Source organism: Pelophylax lessonae (genome assembly GCF_965119305.1).
Source record: "Pelophylax lessonae genome assembly, chromosome: 7".
Lineage (NCBI taxonomy): Eukaryota > Metazoa > Chordata > Amphibia > Anura > Ranidae > Pelophylax > Pelophylax lessonae.
In genome coordinates, this window is record NC_138774.1 from 170,561,517 (window position 1) to 170,579,839 (window position 18,323).

Genomic DNA, 18,323 nt, shown 5'->3' on the forward strand with positions numbered 1-18,323 from the left:
TGTCTCTGAGGGGGAGTCTGGAGAGGAGTCAAGAGTTGGAGTGCCGCTGGGATGGGGGTCATAGGAGAAGTCAGACGTATGTGGACTGTTGAGGAGACTATGGGATAAAACCAGAGCCACCAAGCTGGTGCACCTGAGAGGAGGTCAGGGACAGTGCCACCAGGCCAGTTTGGGGGGAGGGGTCAGTGATGTAAGGGGTGAGTGAATACAATAATGTAAGAGGGCGATGATATAAAGGCTCCACTTATATCCGTACCCCCCCCCCCCCCCCCACACACACACACACACAATCCTGGAGTTCCTGGGGGTCCCCCTTGATTGCTCCGCTTTCACCATACACTATATATATATATATATATATTTATTTATATATATATATATATATATATATATATATATCCCTTATCTATATATAATACACTCTTCAAATGTGCTTTAAAATGCATGCTTTTCCCTTTTATGAACAAAAAAATAATGACGTTATTCTGTTGGGCTGGTATAATAATTCTATGAGGCTGGTATGAAATTATTTCCAGGGCTGAATTTTATTCCCAGTCCGGCCCTGATAAGGACCTTGTCTGGCCTGGGGGTTTGACAAGTGAGTTCATTGGTCAGAAATTGTAGACCATAAGGCCTGGACATATCATTCTATTGGGTGTGGGCAGAGTACATTCTTGTAATAATAATGTTAATTTTATACTTGCTTTTGCGTCAATAAAATCTGTTGCAGTACATTCTTAGTGCAGTGATTGTATTATAACATTTTTGATATATACAGTGTGTTGAGGTAATAAAGTACAACGCAATGGACATATCCATACATGGACTGGCCTGTCTGTGAATTGACTGTATATATGGAAATTTCCTATTTCTAAGCTGAGGAGTGATTGCTATATACAGAATGTCACACAGAATTATCTCCCTGTCACACACAGGTCAATATATCCATTTAAGAGATTTATCCATTCAGCAGTGGCAGCTAAAGAAAGATGGATTTTGAATAGCTATACAGAAACATGTCCAAACTGTGTTCAGCATTCTGTACCAGTTCTGATCCAGACAGGAATTCCCCTCTCTGTTTATGATAGCAGTGTCTGGCTACATTGTAGTCAAATGTACTTACACTTAGCAAACATTATCATCATTTTTCTAGGCAGGTGTGGGCAATAATATACAGAGATGAAATAGGACTAAATTGAGCAAAAAGTGGCAATAGTTCTTAATGAGGGATCATTATGTCTCATTTTTCATTCTGATGAGACAGGTTGCGTATGCTGACAGGAGAATACAACAGGCAAAGACTGGACAGGTCAAGCCATTTGCATTTAATCAATGTGCCTCATTATGAGGTATTAGCTGATGGTGGAAAGACAGATCATTCTCCTTAATATAACTGGAAAACTGAGCTATTGTGCTTTGAACAAGTGGCCTTCAAGCGTCTCTCATTTCCTATTTATTTGTTTAGAGGACTGAAAGTGGGTTACTGTGTTTTGAAGGGCAGAAATAGAAGGGCACGATTTTGCTGACTCTCAATAATTACTGCTAAGACAAAATAACACTTCAAACTTTTTTTTTTTAATACAAACTGTTACCAGGTGCAAAATGAGATAAAACTACAAAAAATAAAATGTATCTGTATTAATTGTGGCAATCATGGGCACATTCTCCTGAACTGCTGGGTGATGATTACGTTAATATGTTAATTAATGAATGCATTACAAAATTTTCATGAATAATAACAAATAATGCTGAACCACTAAAGTGCTAAATACAGCATCAAACATACTGTTGATAAAGTGCCTGTTTTACCCGTCAAATAATTTGTGTTTCTGTCCATCCAATCCTGAGGTTTACACAGTGCTACCACACAGCACAGCCAGGTTGGTGACCTGATGTTTATTTGCTAAAGTTAAAGCAGAATTAAAATCTTCAATAAATAAATAAATAAATAAAACTGCAAGCAAATAAACCAACCTGCCTACTTGCAGTTCGCTTTAGAATGTACATTATGTTACCAAAAGTATTGGGAAGCCTGTCTTCATACAAATATGAACTTTAATGGCATTCCAGTTCTAGTCCGTAGGGTTCAATATTGAGTTGGCCCACCCTTTGCAGCTATAACAGCTTCAACTCTTCTGGGAAGGTTGTCCGCAAGGTTTAGGAGTGTGTCCATGGGAATGTTTGACCATTCTTCCAGAAGCGCATTTGGGAGGTCAGGCACTGATGGTATACGAGAAGGCCTGGCTCGCAGGCCAATTAAATTCCTCCACCCCAAACTCGCTCATCCATGTCTTTATGGACCTTGCTTTGTGCACTGGTCAAAATCATTTGGTGGAGGGGGGATTATGGTTTGGAGTTGGGCTTGGCCATTTAGTTTCAGTGAAGGGAACTCTTGAGGCATCAGCATGCCAAGACATTTTAGACAATTTCATGCTCCCAACTTTGTGGGAACAGTTTGGGGGTCTCTTCCCGTTCCAACATGACTGCGCTCCGGTGCACAAAGCAAAGTCCATAAAGACATGGATGAGGGAGTTTGGGGTGGAGGAACTTGACTGGCCTGCACAAAGTCCGGACCTCAACCCCATAAAACTCCTTTGGGATGAATTAGAGTGAAGACTGTGAGCCAGGCCTTCTCGTACACCATCAGTGCCTGACCTCACAAATGCGCTTCTGGAAGAATGGTCAAACATTCCCTTGACACACTCTTAAACCTTGTGGAAAACCTTTGCAGAACAGTTGAAACTGTTATAGCTGCAAGGGGTGGGCCAACTCAATATTGAACCCTACAGACTAAGACTGGGATGCCATTAAAGTTCACGTGTGTAAAGGCAGGCATCCCAATACTTTTGATAATATAGCATGCATAGAGCTATGCATGCGCAGCTCAGTTTACATTCCAGCACAGATCCTATGTGCTGGGATGACTTGAGCACTTACGCATGCATAGAAGTGGCTGCATCCCGCCCCAACTGGTGAAGATGGCCGTAGCCCAGCATGAAGAAAAAGCCATTAGAAGATGCCAACGAGGCGCCTCAGACAGTTGAAGGTGAGGAAGGTATAGCAGACTATAGTAAAAGGCATTAAAGCCTTACCACCTTCTTTCCCCCAGCCTGTGTTTGGACAGTGAAGGATCAGCAACAGGTCACCCCCTATGCTTGTACTGTTCTCTCCTCCTGTGAGCATGTTTCTTGTCAGCCCATGTGCACTGCAGCACACCCGATTGGCCCTAGTAATATCCCTCCCTCTTTCAGTCTGACTTACATTGTATGGGGATTGCATTCTGTACATGTCCTGATCCAGACAGGAATTCCCCTCTATGTTTATGATAGCAGTGTCTGGCTACATTGTAGTCAAATGTACTTACACTTAGCAAACATTATCATCATTTTCTAGGCAGGTTTAGGCAATAATATTCAAAGATGAAATAGGACTAAATTGAGCAAAAGGTGGCAATAATTCTTAATGAGGGATCATTATGTCTCATTTTTCATTCTGATGAGACAGGTTGCGTATGCTGACAGGAGAATACGACAGGCAAGGACTGGACAGGTCAAGCCATTTGCATTTAATCAATGTGCCTCATTATTGGGTATTAGCTTAGCAAATTCAGGTACTTACACTAGTTGCATTTAAAATAAATTGTATTATTTTTATTGAACAAATGACATTAATTTCTGTCATTTTTATACCCCCCCCCTCCCCCCTGGGGTTCAGGGTTAAGCGTTAAAGTTTTTTTAATCTAAAAAATTTAATATACTGCAGTTTACCATTTTTTAGACGTGTTGACTACATTAGTTTTATTTTTCTCAGGCATTTTATCCATTATTTTTACATTTAGTAAATGCTTGCACTTTAGAACGGAGTAGGGCACTGTCAAGTATTTTCTGCAGCATGTGACCCCAGTGGGAAGATGTCAGCTAAGTCTCAGTCCTACTGTGACGGGCAGAACTGTGAGCCAAACTTCCTTCTTTTCATGGATTGTATTTTCCATATTTCTATAGAGACATAGAAAGCAGGCTGCTGACAAGGAACTGCTGAAGCATACTTTCAGCATTTCTGTGCAACCAACCGTGTGTGTGGCAGATTCTCCATGGGAATATATATCAGAGAGGGGAAGCAGGAAGTTCAGTTTCAGCAAAGCCCTTCTCATTTGACGACTAGATGTGGGGGAGATCAAACTGATCCAAGAGGGCACAAGCCATGCTCCATTCCAGCTTAAAAAAAAACAAAAAAAAATACAGTGGAGTTCTGTTTTAGGTATATAGTATATTTTGTAGTAAAAAGACATTTTCATTTTCGATATGGAGATTTGTTGCTACTACCTCTTGTGGCCACCTGTTTATCCCTTCAGCTGTTCAGCAGGGATGCTGTCTGTATAGCTAATAAAGCATAGCCTCATAGAGGGTCATCGGTTTTCAGCCTGAGCAAATTTTCCATGAGACAGATAAACTGCAAACCACAGCCAATGTGCAGTAAGCACAGCCTGGACACGTTATAAATGAAAATGCCAGGCCTATGCACATGGAAATTTATAAACTGTACACAGAAACAGTTGAAATAATAATACAATACCTTGATTAAACATAAGCTGTTTGTATGGACATACCACATATAGAAAAATCATAAACTTCCTTTAAAACAATTTGTTGGGTTAAATATATAGGAGCTTCCATTGCTGATTTGAACAAGTATGCAGGTCACAGGTTTCAGTATTTTACCCGTAACTACATGCAATCAGTGATAAGCATAATTCAGACTGTACAAAACACACAATCACTACCAGCACTGGATTCACACTGTTGCAGCTGCAGGTTTGTGCCTGGGGTCTGGGGTGCGTCCTTGTTCACCGTTTTAGATGCCAATCAGGCCCAAATTTTTCCCTGTATTCAGACCTGAAACAAAGCCAAAGACGCACAGATCCCTTTTCCAGTGCACTCCGTGGCCACCCCAGAGCTGCTTGAACCGGCTCCATTAAGAGCCGGTCACACTCTCCTGTCATGCAAATTGGACATAGGGAAACCCGCATTCCAATTCACATCAGTGTGAACCCAGCTATAGGCTCTTTTCACACGGGCTTTCCGATCCAGTCCCCCTGTCAGTTTTTCAGGCGGACCTGATCGCATGCTCCATGCAGCCATATGGGGCAGCGGATGTCAGCGGAGACATCTCCGCTGACACCCGCTGCTATCTGATCCGATCCTGTCCGTGAAATCTGGACAGATGGAAACCCTATTTTCCATCTGTCTGGAGGATCAGATTGGATAATATTGGATGAAAACCGGCAAGCGGTCCGTTTTCATCCGATCTTCCATAGAGGAGAGCGGGGCTCTGACAGCCCCATCTCTGCAAAGTAAGTGGAGACGGACCTGACATCTGCCTGCTCAGCGGGGATTGGCGGATTGATCCCCGCTGAGCAAAACTGAGTCCGCCAGGTGCACCACCCATGTGAAAGGGGCCTTAGAGTACTGCCCAGAGGTCCTGAGATACAAGTTATAGGTAGCAACAAGTGGACATCTGTCAGAAATGCTCAGCCGGTGCAGCCCTCCTAAAGTCGGATAATCCAGTGGGCAACTAACAAGGAAAACAAAGGACGCAAACACCAAGTGCATTACCAGAAATGTTGTTGTAGAAATGTAAAAAAGGACAAAATGAATACTCACAATTGTAGAAGATAAATCAACCTGATAAACGCTAGGCACAATCCAGTGTGGGATTCGTGTGACCTGAGATGCAATGCCTCAATGCTGGCTAGCTGACTCGTTTCGGGACCATACTCCCTTCCTCAGAGCTAAGACCTTTGAGTATTTATTTTGTCCTTGTCCTTTTTTTCATAAAAAAAAAAATAAATCAATCTGGGATTTTCTTTATACCCTCTTTTACCCAAAACTAAGAAATGTCCTGCTAGAGATACACTAAGGCTACATTCACACTAATGCATTTTTTCATGCTTTTTGAAGAAATGCATTTCATTTTTTAACATGGGTTCCTATGGAACACATTCACATCAATGCATTTTTGTGCCTCTGCATTTTTAGAAAGTGTCTGGGACTTTTTTTCCTGCAAAATGCAGCGTTTTGCATGTAGTAGACTTCAGTAGACCCACATCCAAAATGCAAGTATTGCATTTTTACCTCGATTTACATTTTTAAATCTGCCCAAAAAAAAAAAAAAGCATAAAAAACGAAAAACACAAATCACGGTAAAACTGTAGCAGAATCACGATTAAAAAACCATGGAAAGCACAGCAAAAAGCACTACAGAAATGCTCAAAAGCAAAATGCATAGGTGTAAATCAAGCCTGGAAATGGAAACGGAATGTTTGAAACTGGAGGTATTAGATAAAAAAAACATAGGAGTTTAGGATTAAAGTAGTCTATGACATATTGAAGCTGTCTGTCATTTATACAAGAGCTTGGTAAAATCTAGCACCCTGCTATGGTTTTGTTTTTTTATGTTATTATAGTTGATAATTATTTGATTGTTATTGTTTAAAATAATGATTGGTCTGAAATTGGAATTAATTCTGATCTGTATCAATGTATGTCTTCTACTTCTTGTTATTCCTGCAGCAAGATGGATTCTGGATATACTCAGAGTACTGTAATAATCATTTAGACGCCTGCATGGAACTCTCCAAGCTGATGAAGGACGGCAGGTACCAGCATTTCTTTGAAGCGTGCCGACTACTGCAGCAAATGATTGACATTGCCATCGATGGGTTCCTTCTGACACCTGTGCAGAAGATCTGCAAGTATCCGCTTCAGCTGGCTGAGCTACTTAAGTACACAGCACAGGACCACAGGTACTATTAATGAAAGAAATGCATTTTATATCTTAGGTCCCTTTCACACGTGCTTTCCGAACAGGTCTTCCTGTCAGTTTTCTTCAGGCGGACCTGATTGGACGCTCCATGCATCCCCATGCATCTCCGCTGCTATCTGATCCTGTCCATGAAATCCAGATGGATGGAAACCCTATTTTCCATCTGTCTGGAGGATCGGATCGGATCGGATGAAAACGGACCGACAGTCTGTTTTCATCTGATCTTCCAAAGAGGAGAGTGGGGATCTGACAAGTCTGTCTCTGCAAAGTAAGCGGAGATGGACCTGTCATCCGCCTGATCAGCCAGGATCAACGGATCAAACCCTGCTGAGCAAAACTGAGTCAGTCGGGCGGAAAGCCCGTGTGAAAGGACCCTAACTTTTTTAGGCCTTTTAAATTTCAGCATTCTACTGTTTGCTATATGTATTACTGCATTTCCTATTCCATATTCAGATAGATAGAATTTTGATAGCTTGTATTATCAGATCCCTATCAGTCACCTCAAATGACAATATATTTGCTCCTTAGAAATGGGGTTACCTCACACTTCTCACTATTACTTTATTTACAGCCTTTTGCACAGCCTTTATTGTGGTTTACTTGCTGCCTGCCACATTAGAGGGCTGTGTTGGCTGCTAGTTAATCATACACCAAAGGCACCCATCTCAATGCATTCTTTTAATTAACGAGCTTTGAAGTCCGGAGAAGTAAAATGAATACATAAGGCTGAAATCAATAATGTGGCTGCAGTATCTCTTTGAGAAGATGGATTACCCTTCTCTACCGGCTCCCAGAGCCAATACCTTTTGTCTCTCTTTATTACAATGCAAGACAACAGGAATACAATGTGAGAGGTCTGTCCTGTCTTTATTACTTTTCCTGTGTTATATCAGGTTACCTTCTTCGATTGTGTTTTATTTATTGACGATTGCTGTACGGTTGCATATAATAGTGCTCATAAAATCTGCCTAAGCCTGCTGTCTGCCTTTTTTTTAATGCAGCTTCTCTTCAAGTGAAGCTAATGCATGAAATAATTTGTTGCCAGTTAGATAACAGATTTTCAGCCTGTTTTTTTCTTTATACAATGCAATTTATCTTTAGCTGTTCTTGGGTCATAAACAGGGCAATGCAAAACAGCCATAAATAATTTTTTCTGGCAGTATTTCCCTCAAGAACGACCTGCCTATTTCAGGCAAGCATTTGCACTAGTGTCGGTAACATTACACATGCAGCAAATTCAGGTAGTTCTTCCGACTGCCATGTTAGGAATCTGTTGCTATGGTAGTGATAAATTCTTAAAGAATGCCACCAGTTCTTAGATTAGGAAAATGGCGGTAATGAATCAACTCTGAGCTGGGGTACAGAGGTATTCCTGTACTCAGAGCGGACCCCACCTGTGGGGTCATGAATGTGACAGCCTCTTGCACATTCCTGGCCTTATCCAGCTATCTGCCAGGAAATTCCCCAACTAAAAGCTAAAAATAAATGGGGACGTAGATGATGTCACTACCCAAATACAGGCAGGTCCATAAATATTGGGACATCGACACAATTCTAATCTTTTTGGCTCTATACACCACCACAATAGATTTGAAATGAAACAAACATGACGTGCTTTAACTGCAGACTTTTAGCTGTAATTTGAGGGTATTTACATCCAAATCAGGTGAATGGTGTAGGAATTACAACAATTTGTATATATGCCTCCCACTTTTTAAGGGACCAAAAGTAATGGGACAGATTAACAATCATAAATCAAACTTTCACTTTTCAATACTTGGTTGCAAATCCTTTGCAGCAATTACAACCTGAAGTCTGGAACGCATAGACATCACCAGACGCTGGGTTTCATCCCTGGTGATGCTCTGCCAGGCCTCTACTGCAACTGTCTTCAGTTCCAGCTTGTTCTTGGGGCATTTTCCCTTCATTTTTTGTCTTCAGCAAGTCAAATGCATGCTCAATCGGATTCAGGTCAGGTGATTGAATTGGCCATTGCATAACATTCCATTTCTTTGGTTGCTTTCGCAGTATGCTTCGGGTCATTGTCCATTCTTTTCCACTATTCTTTCTTTTTTCTTTGACATGTGACCAGCATAGCTCCAATTAGTGCTGTACGGGCACAAGGTCAGGGTGTAAAGATTCCTCTGCTGATGTAATTACATACATCAGCAAAGGAATATCAGCTCCTCCCACTGGAGTCCCTCTGAGCGGGAGTGGGAACCAATTTAATCACGTGACTGCACAGAAACATTCCTTTGCAAAAGGTAACTTGAGAGATGATTTTGGGGGGAAAAAATACACTGCCACTACTTTTGGCCACATTAGAGAATGTTTAAAGAGATTGTAAACCTCCGGACGAAAAAAAAAAAAAAAAAAACATGTGAGTCAAAGGCATAATGAGTGAGTATGCATCACATACTAGCTCATTATGAAATACTTACTTACCTTAGAAAGAAGCCCTTCCAGTGGCACCTGCTCACCGCTGAGACAGCTGACATCTTCCCCGGTGTTTCTTCTGGGTTCGTGAGCTTCAGTGCTGTTAGTGGCAGGAGTCGCGATGACGTCACTCTAACATATGTACGCTGGAGCCGTCTGTTTGTGGCATGAGCTCTGAAGGTCCTGCACGATAATCAAGACCTTCAAAGCGCATGCGCCAATTATGTCAGCTGCATGCACTCTGAATACCTCCTAAACTGTCCTTATTATAGGCTTACCCATAGGTACAAGTGGTGTAACAAAGTTTACAACCACTTTAATGGGAGCATTCTGTGGTGTGGTCATCATAACTGATAAATACAGACAAAACAGAAAACTGAGGTCAGAAGTGCCACTCTTGGCCTTAATTTTCTGTTTTGTTTGGAAAGGTTAGCAATTCTACTGATTTTTTTTAGCTCCCTGTTTTCACATTGGCGACATGTGTCCTTTCTGTCTGTTTATGGGGAAAAGTTAGAACCTCTAATTGTCAAAAACTCATGTACTGTCTTTATTCACTTTGCACACTTTTTTTTTGGTGATGGGGTAGGGGTACTATGTACCCCATACTTATTCGCATGTGGGGATAGGATATGGGGGCCTTGTTAAAGGGGGCTTCCAGATACCAATAAGCCCCCCCATCCACAGACCCCCACAACCCTGGGCTGCCGGTCTGCATGCTCAGCTATGGGTCTGGTATAGATTTTGGGAGGAGGGAGCTCATGCCATCTTTTAAAAAACTTTTGGTATGGTGTGGATTGGGGGGGGACCCCATGCTGTTTTTGGGGGGGGATTTTCTATTGTTTGCATTGTTTTGTGTACATTTCACCTCTCAGCTTGGAATCCCGCTGACAGCTGATGACTCATCAGTTGTTAAGGATGTGGCAGCCGGCTTCCTGGCCCGCTTCTTAACAACCAGAATGGTAAGGTATAAGTAGAAGCTACAGTTAGGAGACCACACTCATCTCATCAAATGAAGGTTCTGTGTTGGCTGTGGGGGCATTGACTGATAAAAGATCTGTACTGAAAGCTCAGTTCTTTAAATATGAGCAGTGTATACAGTAAACCCCCCTCCATTACGGGGGTTACGTTCCGGACCCAGCCGCGAAAAGTGAAATTCCGCGAAATAGAAAAACCCTATTAAAATGCATTGTAGGCATGATTTTTTTACTGTCACTGTACGTGTAGAAGCATTTTAAGGTCTTTAAACACACTTTTAAAACAATAGAAACTCATTTAAACACATAAAAGATACTTAGAGACAGAGCAAGAGCTATGAAAAACACAAAAATCTTTCATTTTTAATGATTTATATAGTAAAATAACATTACAAAAAAAAACGCGAATTACCGGGACCGCAAAAACTGAACCGCGATGTAGCGGGGGATTACTGTACACCCAATTAATCTTTAGGCAGAAGGCCCAGTTTATCTTTAGGCAGAAAGATCAATGAGTTCAAAAGAAGGGTCGTCTTAAAAAGATTGGGACATATGTAATAAATGATACATCTGTAAAGTGTAGGACTCAGTGGCTGTGACAGGACATTCTTCTTAATGGCTGTGTATTACATATCCTAGGTCTCAAAAGTGTCAGCAGTAAGTAACGTGTAGAATAAAAACAACAATGCTGTGCCAGACTTTCCTAAGCATCACCTAGTAGAAAAAGTTTAGGCATTAGTGGATCATCATATAGATGTACCTCTCTTTATGTTACCATGCTGATTCTGAAATGTAAATAGGCTTTCAGGCTCAAACTATTTATTGTAATAATGTTTGGCCTCATTTTATCAACTTTCTTTAAGTTTCTCTTTATACTTACAAAGAGAGAGGAACTATGGGACTGCCTCTTTAAAGACAATTTAAATTTCTTTAGATTTTGAACTCTATTTGTACAATTATGCCGTTATCACTCTATGTATGACAGTGCAAGAGCACCATTCTATCTGTATACTCCTGCAGTGTTACTATACAGTATTTCCCAGCAGGTGAAATATTAAATCCCAACTTCTACTTTTCGGAACCTGCTTAGGCAGGTGTACCCTCTGTGTTAATAAAATTACTTGAAAATGTCAGTATATTAAGTGTGTAGTTCACATAAGCCCCTGGGCTTCATTCACCCTTTCCCTTCTGCTCTCCATCACTTAGCTTGCCACTTGAATATGTTGACACTCAGAAAATCATCTGCAAGTACTTTGAGGGCCTATTTATGTTTGTCTGTTTTGTTAGAGCAAAACTCATGAATGTTGCAGTACTAAAATGCATTTCAAGTGGAAACCCTATTCATACCTATAGAGCTGGTCCCCATCCATGAGCTGCAGGTGTGAAAGAGAAAGGGAAACTGTTTGGATCCATTCACACCTATGTGTGTACATTATGTTATGTGCTGTATGCACACAGAGCAGTGTAAATCCATCCTTATAGTCTCTGCTGCACCAGTTGTGTGAGATAATGTGTGTCAAGGAGAAAGAATGGGGTATCATCTAGACCACAGGTGTCAAACACAAGGCCCACGGGCCGAATGAGGCCCCCCAGGCCATTTCATATGGCCCTCGCACCTCTCCTGCAGCTGCGGCACCCCCCTTGCCTCTGCCCCCACCTTGTCTCAGTAGTTGGCAGCAGAGAGGACAGAACTCCTTTGCCAGATCCAGCGCTTCTCTGTGCAGCTGCAGAAAGGCTCGTCTTTGCCCACCCCCCTTCTCAGCATGCAGCAGAGAGGAGGGCAGGATTTCTCCTATAGATCCCGCACCTCTCTGTGCAGCTGTAACACTGCCTTGTCTCTGCCTCCCCTGGTCTCAGCATTCAGCAGACTATGGAAGCTGATTCCAGCCCTCCTCTGGTCCTCCTCCAGAACCTGCACATTCTTTTTGCCAGATCCACCCGCATTCTCTTCCAGGCAGTAACACAAGGTAAGAGGGTGCATTGTGATGTAAGGAAGGCTGGGTGACATCTCATGCAAGGGTGTAAGGGGGTGTGCGTGGTGCTCTGGACATCTAATCTTACAGATATAACTAGCCCTTGAGGGCAACCATAATGCTGATGTGGCCCGCAATGAAATTGAGTTTGACACCCCTGATCTAGACTTATGCCCCATACACACGTGCAGATTATCTGCAGACTTTTGTCTGCAGACTTACCTTTTCTATGTAGTGCAAGGGCCTGCCGGATTGCATACAAATTGAAAGTGTTTAGGTTTGACCTCATATTATATGGTTTTGGTAAGTCTGCAGACAAAAGTCTTCAGATAATCTGCACGCGTGTATGGGGCATTAGGATCAGAAAATCTGAAGACACTGATGCACATGTCTACATTCAATGTCCATGAGTGACCAAAAATAAAAAATACTGTAAATGCAAATAAGAATAAGTAATCTAAAAGTTCCAAAGGATTTCTAATAAAGATTGGATTTCTAATAAACAATGTGTCCTCTGAACAACCTTAAATTCCAAGGTACAGAATTCACTATGTATGTGTGAAGAAATCCCTAATTCACCTTCTCTGTCAGTAGAAGTTAATTTCCATTATACAGTACCTGAGAGAAAGGAAGTATGTCAGTGTCTTCCCTGGGAGCATGTCTAATTCTACCAAACATTTCTGTGGTGCAGTTTAGAAGACAAAAGAAGACATCTGAGTGGTTGCTGTGGTTTCAGGCAAACCTAATTTATGGGGCAGCATTATACCTTACCATGTAGACCCTAGGCTTTCACTTGAGCTGTCCTAAGGAGAATTAAAAAATAGAATAAAAAATAAAAAGTCAAATTCAACAAACACCAGCAATGTTGAAAGTTTTGGAATTTTAGGTAACAACTCATCTTTACATACTGTATGCAAATTCAGCAAGCTACTAACTCTCCTATAGAAGCACAATGCTTACAGAGAAAATCTAACACATTTCATTTATTAATGTCATACCTTAGGCAGATACTGACCATACTTGCCTGCAATTCACAACCAGGCTCATAGCACTTGTGGAGCTGAGACTGTGATATACAAGTGCATGTTCCCTGGGACCGCAGGCACCAGACTAAACCTGAAAACATGTATATTAAAAAAGAATAGTGCACACATGCAAAAGAAATTACCAAATTTGAAGACAATCCCACCATATGGCCATATAGTGCTCAAGCCCACCACTATGTCAAAGTAACCCATTATCAGTGGGTCCTATACTATCCATGAAAAGAGATGAATCCAGCCTTTCTAACCCTTGGAGATAATACTCCTGGGAAAGATGTGCAAATGCACTACAGGGGACTCCTCCTATATCCACTTGTTAAAAAACCAAAAGACATGTATATTAAAAAAGAATAGCGCACACATGCAAAAGAAACTACCAAATTTGAAGACAATCCATAAATAAAAATGGGGATTTGGTCCCACCATATGGCCATATAGTGCTCAAGCCCACCACTGATAATGGGGTACTTTGACGTAGTGGTGGGCTTGAGCACTATATGGCCATATGGTGGGACCAAATCCCCATTTTTATTTATGGATTGTCTTCAAATTTGGTAGTTTCTTTTGCATGTGTGCGCTATTCTTTTTTAATATACATGTATTTTGGTTCATAGCTGCACCAGCTTTAGAAATACATGGGTATGCTCCCCCAAATTTTTTGCTTGTTTATTATGTATTCGGTCTGACCAGACAATCGAGGTTGAGCAACCCACCCACCCCCCACACACACCTGTACTGTATCCGTGTCCACTATCAAGTGGATATAGGAGGAGTCCCCTGTAGTGCATTTGCACATCTTTCCCAGCAAGGAGTATTGTCTCCAAGGGTTAGAGGGGCTGGATTCATCTCTTTTTCATGGATAGTGTAGGACCCACTGATAATGGGGTACTTTGACGTAGTGGTGGGCTTGAGCACTATATGGCCACATGGTGGGACCAAATCCCCATTTTTATTTATGGATTGACTTCAAATTTGGTAGTTTCTTTTGCATGTGTACGCTATTCTTTTTTAATATACATGTCTTTTGGTTCATAGCTGCACCAGCTTTAGAAATACATGGGAATGCTCCCCCAAATTTTTTGCTTGTTTATTAAACCTGAAAACATGCACAGAAATAAACAAAACAAACACAAAAATACTTGGATCAAAATAGACAGCGGCCTGGTTTATTGGTTTAAATTAAAATATTTTAATAACATCATTAACTTTATTTACTTCAAGTAAGTTTATCAACCAAAATTAGCCAGGGTTCACCAACCCAGCCACTAAGAAGGCTCTGTCAGAAGGCTCCTTAAAAAAGCCCCAAAAGACCTTCCAGAAGGTTCTAAAAGTCATATGACCCTAACTTACCAATCCTCACTTGACATCCTAACCTTCCAGAACCTTCAAGGTCATGGGACCTTAAATGACCTATTAGAATAAGCCCAATTCAAAAACACTATAATAGTGCCTAAAACGGCAATGCCACTGCCCCATGAGGCAAAGGGGGGCCTAAAAAAACCCACATATCACCAACAGATGCGTTATCGTGGTGTGTTTATCAGTTAGCACAAACTGCCATGCTCATAGTTGCTATTATTTGTGTTATTTGTGTATACAGTATGAATGATTTAATATAAAGTACCTCAAAGTCCTAGTTCATATTTTACACTTGGGCCCGGAGGAGATTATACCCCTTTGATAGCTCTAATTCTGAAGCCTTATACCATGATGAGTAATAAGAGCTGGTGGCGCCTACTTACTTTCCAAAAGAGACTAAATGCAACATTGACATATTATCCATCAGCCAGTTGTTCTGTTACTAGGTAACCATCACCTACTGGCTGACATTGGATAGTGTCTTTGGGCAACAAGGGTAAATTCTTGTTGGTGTCTGTGTAAAATCTTCCTGTTGTCCCTGTGAGCTTTTGTTTATAAATATTTAGCAGGTTTTCCAGGCATTGGGCCTGATGTGCCATTGTTTCCGGTTACCTCTCCAACCCATGTGAGCTGCGACCCTGGGTGTGATAACTTAGACATGAACAACTCCGGCATCTTTGTTTTGTTGTTTTATTGTAATTAAGGGGATGGGAGAAGGAAATGAGTGGGATGCTCCTTTAGGCTCAACTAAGTACAACTGGCGACTTTCTCAGGAAAGTGTCTGTTAATGCTGTCTTGATGCCAGCCGACGCCAGCCAATGCTCACTGATGCTCAGAACACACCGTAACTTGAAAGAAGTGCTAGATCTTCGACTTTGAGTCCAGAAGATCCAGGACTGTAGAACAATGAGCTATGAACACTGCTGTACTGCAAAGTCACTAACTTCTTCCTCCAGCCTCGCACTGGCTTGAGGTAAACTGTTGTGAAATCCTGTATGGCTGCAACTCTCAACTAAGACACTGCACACTGTCTCTTTAGGGCCCAGACTGCAGCTGCCCCCTTTAACTCTTCAGGGTCCCCTGACTAGGTTCCCCCTCTGTCACTTCAGGGTCCTCAACCCAGGTACCTCTTTTACAGCTAGCTGACATCTGGATCCTAGAACCTTCTCCGGAGTGGTCCTCTCTAACACTTCAGGCAGACCCCCAGGGGCAATCCTCAGTACTCACGACCTGTGTAGGCTTTCCTGGGACTGGACCCCTCTCGCTCTCCGCGGGTTCTCGGCACACCGGATCCCCCTCAGCTCAACTCGGCACTCTCCGGATTCTCATGCAGCACCTGAGACATCCTCATCCTCTTCCTCAAACAGGAGGAGAGACAGCCGTTCTCTCCCTCCTGGGACTCTGCTTCCGCCAAAGACACCCAGTCACGCACTTCCCACAAACTTATACCCACTGCCAGAATCCCTTGCGGCATAATCTGCCTTCTGGGGTAGTTACAAGCCTGAATGTGTCCCCTGATTGGGTTTCCTCCACCGCCCTATGAGAAGCCTCTCACAGGGACCAATGGGGAGACTCCCCTCTCGGCAGGCGCACCTGGAAGCCATGACACCCTGGCAAAATAAATCATGGCCCTGCTGTTAGGCAGACAAGGCCCACTATACATTTGCCTAGCACCTACCTGTAGGGTGCTACAAATACATAAATCTATATCACCATCTGTGACAGAGGTGTGGGTGGAGTAGAACACAAGCAAATAGCAGGAGTGACCATAATAAATGGGGCCAACAGTGGGTGGGGCAGGGATAAGTTCACAGGGGAAGCAAGGACAAGGGATCAAAGCAATTTGGCACAGCAAAGGTTAAGTCCACAGCATAGGGCAGTACTGTGAGCACACAGCAAGGGTTAAATCCTTAGTAGAGGACAGCAATCTGATCATTTAGAAAGAATTAAGTCCTTAGCACAGGGCAACATTCCTGGCACACAGCAAAGGTTAATGGACTCGCCAGTCAACAGCAGCCTCAGCTGATTAAGCCCAGACAGAGTGACAAGGGGAAAGGTGGTCCAGAAGGCACAGGTCTGTCACAGGCACATCACAGTCCTCAGAGGGCTGTGTGTCCTGACTTCAGAACCACCCAGGCAGCAGTTGCAGATAATGGGGAGGGAAAGTGGAGTCCTATTGTCCAGAAAGCTACATGGACAATACAGATATATGGGTTCCAGCAGTCCAGGAAGTAAAGCACATCCCATACAGAACTAACTCTCTCAATAGTTTCATGCATCTTCTAGCTGACTCCTAGTAAGACCTGCAGCCATGAGCTCCTCTGTGCATCATTGAAGTAAGCTCTGAACAATCTAAAGCACTTCTTTATTATCTGGTACTTTGAATTCAGCCAAGATCTCAGCTCCATGTTGTCAGTGGTGAGGTGTCTAGCTCTATCCTGGTACAGGATAGAAAACCATATGTCCTATCTGCTGAGGGGAGCCTCATCTCAAACCCCCTACGGGGACTCATAGCACTCACAGACCAAATTGTGCAGAAAAACTGACTTTGTTACCCACTGCCTCTGGATTAGAGATTGTCGTTTCACAAAAAAAAAAAGAAAAGAAAGAAAAATCCAATATTTCTGACCTATGTTACACCATCCTACAATCATAAATAAATCAATCAATCACATAAGTGAGACAAGAGCAATAAACTCCCATGACCCAATGTGCTCATTCCTCCTAAACAACATTTCTCATTAAACATATAATAAAGTCCACAAATCACTGTGAAAGTACATAAAAGTCAATGTATGACTGTGAAAAACAAATCACCTTCTTTCCAGTTTGTTTAAGCATGGGCAGTGCTCAAACACTGCTCACCAGATATGTTCGACCTCCTATTTCTAAGTAGGTCATAAATCACAGGCCAGGTCACATCCGGTGCCTTATTCTTCTCCAGTTACTTCTCCGATTAAGTCAGTAGTGCAGCTCCATTCTCTGCTCATCACCATATGTAGTTAAAAACAATCAATCTCCATAGTGCAATAGTTTAAAAATAGCATTTTTTTTTATAACAAATGACTACTCACATAAAAGTTCTTTATAAAAGCTAACATATCCAGTAACTAATCCCAAACAACCAAATACTTGATATTTCCAGTTACATCTAGCATCTGACTTCACATCCGCCTCAACGTGTTTTGTCCATTGGTGGCATAGATGTCAATAATATATCTTTGCCTGACACAGTGTAACAGTTGACTTTCACTGGTAAGGCTTCTTAGGGCATTTGTTAAAGAAGAGAGCACAGCTACTCTGTGACTGCCCTAAACGTTACTGATGTTCAGCTTTGGGATATCTGGAAGATCTTCTTCAAGGCAGACTATTAGTGCAGTTTTTGGGTTGTCATGTTGCAGTGTCCTAATAATGTGGAGTATGACTAGTTTCTTCTATGGCAAACCCACCTCCACAGCAAAGTGGCAGTTCAGAACTGATATTTCTGAGAGATAAAAATGATATGCAAGTTCATGGCTGAGCAGGTTGAAGAACTAAAATTTGGCTGAACATAACCTACAGTTTTTTGTTTGTAATTCTGGAATTAGGCACTTGGGCAATTCTGTTTACCTAGCAACTTACATTAAAGCCCAACTACAGCCAGAACTTTTTTTTTTTTTACACTTTCATTAGTAAGAGCTAGAATGTAGTGATTTTTTTAATTGTTGCCTGTATCC

At 42.0% G+C, this 18,323-nt stretch overlaps 1 protein-coding gene across 2 annotated transcripts in view; it reads left to right on the forward strand.

The window, feature by feature from the left end:
* The window catches only part of ARHGEF9 (Cdc42 guanine nucleotide exchange factor 9), a 621,241-nt gene that overhangs the window by 535,633 nt on the left and 67,285 nt on the right, over positions 1-18,323 (forward strand). For both annotated transcript variants that reach the window (XM_082263895.1, XM_082263896.1), the window contains one exon: positions 6,570-6,802. In XM_082263895.1, the coding sequence (XP_082120021.1) occupies positions 6,570-6,802 (233 nt within the window). The remainder of the gene's footprint in view (positions 1-6,569; positions 6,803-18,323) is intronic.